We start from the raw sequence: 7,766 nt of genomic DNA on the forward strand, positions 1-7,766 counted from the left end.
GGTAAATATCATTGATATTTACCGATCCCCCGCTCTGCCACGCACAGAGCCGCTGTCATCCTGAAACTGACAGGATGACAGCGGCTCCGATCTCCTCCCCGCTCGGCCATCCTGACAGCTACGGGTGCGGCTTCTCTCCCCCTCACCGCTCCGCCATCCTGAGAGCGGGCAGCGCACCTCCTGCGCCTCCCACCCCCTGAAGTGTGGGGGGGCGGACGAGGGAGCACTGTCATATCGGATGGCCAGCGGTGAGGGGGAGAGAAGCCGCCCACACTTACTGTACTTAATTTGTATAAATTGAGAGCAGATATGCTTTGGAGGTAGCCCCGTCCTCCTTAAAGGTACACAACAGAAGCCCAACATCTCTCAGAGCAGCTGAAGACCCCCAATGTGTGTCTGCACCAAATCCAACAAAGCAATACACATGGGGGGTCTTTAACTGTCTTGAGTAATATTGGGCTTCTAGTGTAGCTATACCTTTAGGAAGATGGAAAAGTGTAGGATAAGGAGGCTAATGAGGTACTTCTTTTTTGGTCCAGGAACATTTTTTAAGGCCCACCCTTAGAAACCAGAAAAAAACACCTTAATTTTGCCTTCTCCATTTACCCCAATGCACTTACCAAAATAATGAAATTTGAATGGTGTTTTTTGATTTTTGCAATTTTAGGAGATGAGAAGTATCATTCATTCCTAAATTTTTTTGTAAATTCCACTCTAAGCTATCAAGATTTATAAACAATTGTGTTTTTGTTTTGTTTTTCCAACAGAGGAGCAAAGGAGACTTAAGAAGACATGTGAAAAGGTGCAGAGAGATACCCATGCTGGTTGGATACAAACGTACATTTTTATATACAATATTTTATATTTACTTGTATTAAAGTATATCTAAAGCTGTTTTTATACCTAAAACCTTTCATATTTTTTTCTTATATATTGGTGTTCCATTTGAGAGATTTCCTTTCACTTCCTATGCCAAAGACACAACAGGAAGTGGGGTAACTCCTCCTTTGGACAGTTGTCAATGAAGCAAGTGACCCATTAAAACATTTTCCCTCTATCCTTGTTCTGATGACAACTTTTTTAATCGCTCATCACTTTCAGTCCCAGTGATAATGGTCACCAGGACAAATAGAGGGCATAAATCTCCCTAGCATGGAAACAGTCAGGAAAAACAGTAAAATAAATAAATAAAAAAACCTAGCAGGGGCTCTAAGCCCTCACCACTCTATCCTAAACTAAAAAAAAAAAAAAAAATAAGACAGGATCGAGAGGTGAGTGAACACCGGTATATGTTCGCTCACCTCCTGATCTACTGAGCCGACCTGTGACAGTCTCATTGTCACAGGTCGGCTAGAACTGAGGTGAGTGAAAAGCACTCACCTCATAGTTCTCCTTTAAGATTAAAAGTTTTACAATATTTTATTATTTTTAAATATTTTAATCCCTGACCAAAATAAAGAAAATAAAAAACACTATACATTTCCTTTTACATCCTTTTCTGCACACCTATAGTTAATAGTCTATGGGAATGCCACCTTGGGGCTTCCTACACATAAAAAGGTTACTTTCTGTTTCCGCACGCTGCGGTATGCCCCCAAGTTTTTACATCCTCTGAATTGCAAGGGTCCCCACACAGCAGGACAGCAGAGTAATTAGATGCCTGTGGGTTGGCGACAGACAGACAAGATAATATTTTTCTTATGAAGAGAGAGTACATTGTGTCATTTACGAGCAGGGATGAGAAAATCGAATCACACATCGGCAAACGGAAAACTTTTTTGATTTTCCAAAATGTATTCATGCAGACTTGTCTGATCATTAGAGAACCACTGAGTTTATTAATCACAATGGTGAACCCGAAAATCTTAGATACTGCAAACAATCAGTTTTCTCTGAAGGAAGATCACAGGGAATAGTTTATTATAATATTTGACGTACCCACAAGTTTTTACATTCTCTGAACTGCCGTGGGTCCTCACACAGCAAGACAGCAGAGTAATTAGATGTCTGTGGGGTTGGCGACAGACGGACGAAGAGAATATTTTTCTTATGAGGAGAGAGTACATTGTTTGAGTTACGAGCAGGGATGAGAAAATCAAATCACACATCTGCGACTGGAAAACTTTTTTGATTTTCCAAAATATATAGGTGCAGACTTGTCTGATCGGTAAAGGTTCACGCCGTTTATTACTCACTATTGTGATCGGTAAAGATTCACACCGTTTATTACTCACTATTGTGATCGGTAAAGATTCACACCGTTTATTACTCACTATTGTGATCGGTAAAGATTCACACCGTTTATTACTCACTATTGTGATCGGTAAGGATTCACACAGTTTATTACTCACTATTGTGATCGGTAAAGGTTCACACCGTTTATTACTCACTATTGTGATCGGTAAAGGTTCACACTGTTTATTACTCACTATTGTGATCGGTAAAGGTTCACACTGTTTATTACTCACTATTGTGATCGGTAAAGGTTCACACTGTTTATTACTCACTATTGTGATCGGTAAAGGTTCACACTGTTTATTACTCACTATTGTGATCGGTAAAGGTTCACACCGTTTATTACTCACTATTGTGAACCTGAAAATCTTAGATACCGCAAAGAATCACATGTTTTAGGATTTTGACATTCATCATTATATTTTCGGCAAATAAAAAAAGTCTACCTTATAGGTACATTGATTGGCTCATCCCTGCTCATTATTTATTTATATAGCACCGACATCTTACATAGTGCTTTAGATACGGCACATTCACGTCAGTCCCGGACCTCAAATGCTAAGGCCCCTATCTCACTCACTGTACGTACATACAGGGCCAATTAACCTTCCAGCATGTCTTGTTCAAGTGTGGGAGGAAATGAGGGTACCCCAAGGAAGCATGCAATCTCTTTGCAGAGAGTTTCCTGACCAGGATTCAAACCAGGAACCCCAGTGCTGCAAGGCTAACCACTAAGCTACTGTGTTACCCTGCTCATGCGATACTTTTTAATCAGATAATAATAACATACACAGAGTTAAAAAAAAAGTTGATAAACTCTGGGGACAAAAATGTTTTAACCCTTTCAGTGCTCGTTTTTTGTCTAGATTAAAAAAAAGGTTATATTCACATGAACTGTGCAGCCGGCTTGTTTGTTGACCAGTCCTCCCGCCTCTCTCTCCCCTTCCTCTGCAGCAATCTAAGGTCCCGTAAATCTTTACGTTCTATACACTATTTATACACTTGAGGACGCTGAGGAACATTCCAATGCTGTAGCATAAGAGAAGACAGGCTGGAGGGAGCACTTTTTTTAGCTAGCTGGCTCAGAGCTTCAGGTGAGTATAACTTTTTTTTGGACCTAGAGAAAAACGAGCATTTAACCCTTGCAGTGCGGCGGTAGCCCCACTGCAAGGGTTAATATATTTTTTCCAGGAAGTTTGCATGCAGTGGCGTCACTAAGAGGGTGCGGCGGGCGTGGCCCGATCCCGGGTGACACCATTGGAGGCGTGACAACAAAATGACACAGGTGTCACCCCCTCAGAAAAGACGGGCACTCAGTCAGGGACTGAGAGCCCGACAGTTGCTTGAGAGAGGAGGGGACCCGGCGGCATACCTTATCCTGCCGGGTAAACGCCTCATTCTCTCTCTCTCCAAGATGGCCGCCGGCAGGTAACAGCGTGTGATGTCCTCACACACATGCGCGATGACGTCACACACATGCGCGATGACGTCACGGCAAGTGTCCCCTGGCACCCGCTCCTGGTGTCACCCTGCCTTGGGACGCCCCTGTTTGCTTGTCCTCCCTGTGCTTGTGTGGGTTTCCTCCGGGCACTCCGGTTTCCTCCCACACTCCAAAGACATGCTTGTAGGTTAACTGGCTCAAATGAGCGTGCCCAGGATGCTGCCTTACCTCCAGAGTCCTTTGAGTCCCCAAGGAGAACTGTACTATAGAATTACAAATTTAAACAATGAAGCGCTGTTCTGTGTTGCTTTGCCGGCCACCATCTGAGCTCCACGGTGAAGACTTTACCTTTAAAAAGCGGAGCGATGTTCCACGCTGCAATTCCTCCTTGCTTCATGAACTGACCCAAAGCGATTTCTAAGAAGAACACTGGGATTCCACCCACAAACACGATCAACAAGTAGGGAATGAGAAACACACCTGTGCAAAAATAAATAAAAAATTGGAGCTCAAGAACATTGACCTATCAGGGTGCATCTGAGCAATCAACACTTCTGTGGCTCCCTACTACACATGAGCTCAAGGCTGGATACATGAATGAGGAGGCTCCTAATACTAACTGAGAAGACTGGGAGTCAGTAACATGGGCTCCCAGCTGTTGAGTCACTTATCATATCAATTGTATCATTACGTACTGTATATATCCAAGTATGCCGAAAGTGCACAAACCACCCACTATGGTTAAATCGGACCTGTGGTCTGCCCACGCGGGACTAAGCCACAGGTTAATTTTAATACCCCCCCCCCTGCCCAGCAACCAGCTTTCATCCCTTTCTTTGCCCCGCCGCCCTGTTCAGCCATTGGGGCAAAAGGAAAGGAAGCCCCATGTTACTTCCAAGTCATGATAGTCAGAGCCTAGACAGGGCCGAGGACTATCCCCACCCCCAGATGAGAGTGTTATGCCAATCATTATGCACCAGCACTGGCACATGAGAGGCAAGAAAGTAGGTCACATGCTTTTCCATATTTAGGAGTACTCATACTCAAACTCAAAAGTTTATTTGTCCCTGGAGGCTAAACATAGCGGCGGAAACCACAGGAAGGGTGATTATTTGCTGCTGGGGAGAGGACGCATTAAAGCGATCCTGTTTTTTTTTTGCCTTACATGGATAACAGGTTTGCAACAGGCAAAAAAAAGGAACATGTATATGTACATGTACATGTATTCAAATCCTTCCAAATTGTTTTTTGTGTATCTGGAGTAACCCTGGGCACGCAGCCCGCATGGACCTAAATTTCTTTGACACAGTCCATTCAACAGTCCAATGGCAGAACCTCAGGGGCAGTTGTTGAAAAGCAAGGGCAGGGCTTAGCATTGTGGGGGCGGGGTCTAGCTAATAGCTGATAGCTTGTACATTTAATTCATTCTACAGGCTCTTTTTTTATCCAGCCACGGATATGTGATGGTGGCCTTTTACGGCAATCATTCCACAAATATTTATACTTGTAAAGCCTGAGCACGTTTTTAATGTAGCAGTCATTGACGGTGATATCTTGAAGGAAATTATAGCAATTGGTTTAAAAAAAAAAAATCCAGTACAGACAGTTGCTTGTGTACTTGAGACTGGTTATAATTGTCAGCTACTACTCACAGGCATACACTGTTATATTTTCTTTGCTCGACCTGCAGGTTTACGAACGTGGATGGAGGAATCCCTCGCTGTTTTCACTATATTCTGACAGCGGCCGGAGCTTGCAGCGGATTAGTTACAGGCTGTGTTTGGCTGAAGATTTTCCATCCGGCTCCTTCAATCTGCTGAGTGAGGGATGCCGGCCAGAAGGCTACTGACAGCGGCAACCACTGTGCAAATTTTAGCTGGTTCATTAAGAGCCGGGCAGAATTCCCAGTGTATGGCCAGCTATAGCCCTGTATCCAACACCTTGACTAGTAAGAGACATATCTGCTGCAGTTTTCCAAATCGTAAATGACTAATCCCATCGATCCACTATGTAATGGAGGTGAACAAAGATATGTTTGAAGTGTGTGACAAAAAGGGACAGGAAACGTGTTATTTATGGGATTACCAGGATAAAAATGAAGGAAAAAACACCTGAAAAAGGAAACTAATGCAGCAAACACATCTAAAGGAATGTAAGCTGCAATATATCTATCCAGGGCCAGATTAACATAACATGATGGCTCCCGCTCCAGGCCTGCCCCTGCAAATAGGCCTGGCCGACCCAACCCGATTTGCGGCCTGCCTTACCCAAATCTCGTCTGGCCCAGCCCGCGGCCAGGCAGCCATGGCCCTCCATTTAGGCATATCAGAGGGCCATCTGATATGCCTGAGCAGAGAGCCACATCTGCTGTAGCTGCAGCCGCCAGTCTCACTGACCACTTGCAACCCGCACTGACCGCCTGAACCCCACACTGACCACCTGGAGCCCGCACCGACCACCTGGAGCCCGCACCGACCACCTGGAGCCTGCACTGACCACCTAAAAGCCCATACTGACCACCTAAAAGCCCATACTGACAACCTGAGAGCCCACACTGACCTCCTGAGAGCCTGCACTGACCTCCTGAGAGCCTGCACTGACCTCCTGAGAGCCCGGACAGCCCCCGTAAAACATGCACAGCTCTCCTGAGACCCTGGAGACATCAGGCCACAAACCCAGAGCAACACAGAGTATGTAGCTTAATATTTTTCTGCATTGTTGCATAAAGTATTGCTGGGGTTTGCTTTGCAGTCCTCTATAGCTGATGTTATTATTCTGCAGTGCTTTACAATGTATTGCTGGCATCTGCAGTATATAGGAGAAAGAGCGCGAAAGAGTATGAATCCCTTTTTGTGGAGTTCCATCAATCAGCATCCAGCGGGATGGAATTTCCCAGCAATCCTCAACACACATCCCTATTGTACAAGGCGGTCTATTCAGTCCTCTCTTCTATGTAAATCAGTGGCATTCATCACTTTTGGATACTTGGATGATAGCAGCACTTGTATGTGAATGTTATGTATGGGGCGGCTCCAATCTTCTGCATCATAAGCTGAGATGTGAGATACAGGAGCATGCTGTGTCACATGTATAATTCATCAACCTTCACATCTTCCCCTGTCCTTTCCTTTTCTTCTACCTCTAGGCGATATTTTCTTCAACCAATGACACTTTTTTTCCCCTCCTCCCTCCCCTCGCTGCAGCAGAATTCCATTTTTAGAGTGTGCGATTCTCCGAGACGTTGGCTGGGGAAAGGCTCTGATTACTGTTTGCTGCTTTTATATAGGTCACTCCGGCTTATTATAGAGAAACAGTATAAGGAGCAATTATGTTCATAAATCAGAGGAGGTCAAAGGGACAAGAGGGCAATGCTTGGCTGGACTTAAAGCCAACCTGTGTCCAGGCTATGGACATGGAGTTGCTTAAGCATATGTACACCCAAACAGCGGCGTTACAAGGGGGGTGCGGCCCGCACCCAGGTGACACCATTGAAGGGGTGACACCAAAATGACTGACAAAAGCAGGAAGCAGTCATTTTGGTGTCACCCCCTCTGAAAAGTCGGGCACTCGGTCATGGACCAAGAACACAACAGCTGCAGGAGAGAGAGGAGGGGACCCGGCGGCATACCTTATCCCGCCGGGTGAACATCTCCTCCTCTCTCTGCCGGCGTCCATCACCAAGATGGCCGCCGGCAAGTATAAAAAAGATGACCGCGCATGTGCGATGATGTCAAATGATGGCATTTGATACGGTACCACACAAGCGCTTACTACACAAGCTGAGGGCTATTGGCATAGATGAGGCAGGGTGACACCATTGGAGGGGTGACCCCAAAATGACTGACTCATTTTGGTGTCACCCCCTCTAAAACATTGGGCACTTGGTCATGGACAGAGAGCCTGACAGTGTCAGGAGAGAGGAGGGGACCTGGCGGCATACCTCAGCCCGCCGAGTGAACATACCCTCCTCTTTCTGCCAGCGTCCATCACTAAAATGGCCGCCAGCAGGCGTAATTTAGATGACCGTGCATGCGCGATGATGTCAGGGCGGGGTGTCACCCGGTTTCCGCTCCGGGTGACACCCCGCCTC

At 45.6% G+C, this 7,766-nt stretch overlaps 1 protein-coding gene across 2 annotated transcripts in view; it reads right to left on the minus strand.

Annotated features, from left to right (window-relative positions):
• The window catches only part of LOC108804414 (sodium- and chloride-dependent creatine transporter 1-like), a 35,784-nt gene that overhangs the window by 26,314 nt on the left and 1,704 nt on the right, over positions 1-7,766 (minus strand). For both annotated transcript variants that reach the window (XM_018576135.1, XM_018576134.1), the window contains exon 2: positions 4,025-4,156. In XM_018576135.1, the coding sequence (XP_018431637.1) occupies positions 4,025-4,156 (132 nt within the window). The remainder of the gene's footprint in view (positions 1-4,024; positions 4,157-7,766) is intronic.

The sequence above is a fragment of the Nanorana parkeri genome, unplaced genomic scaffold (genome assembly GCF_000935625.1).
Source record: "Nanorana parkeri isolate BGI_ZX_2015 unplaced genomic scaffold, ASM93562v1 scaffold56, whole genome shotgun sequence".
Lineage (NCBI taxonomy): Eukaryota > Metazoa > Chordata > Amphibia > Anura > Dicroglossidae > Nanorana > Nanorana parkeri.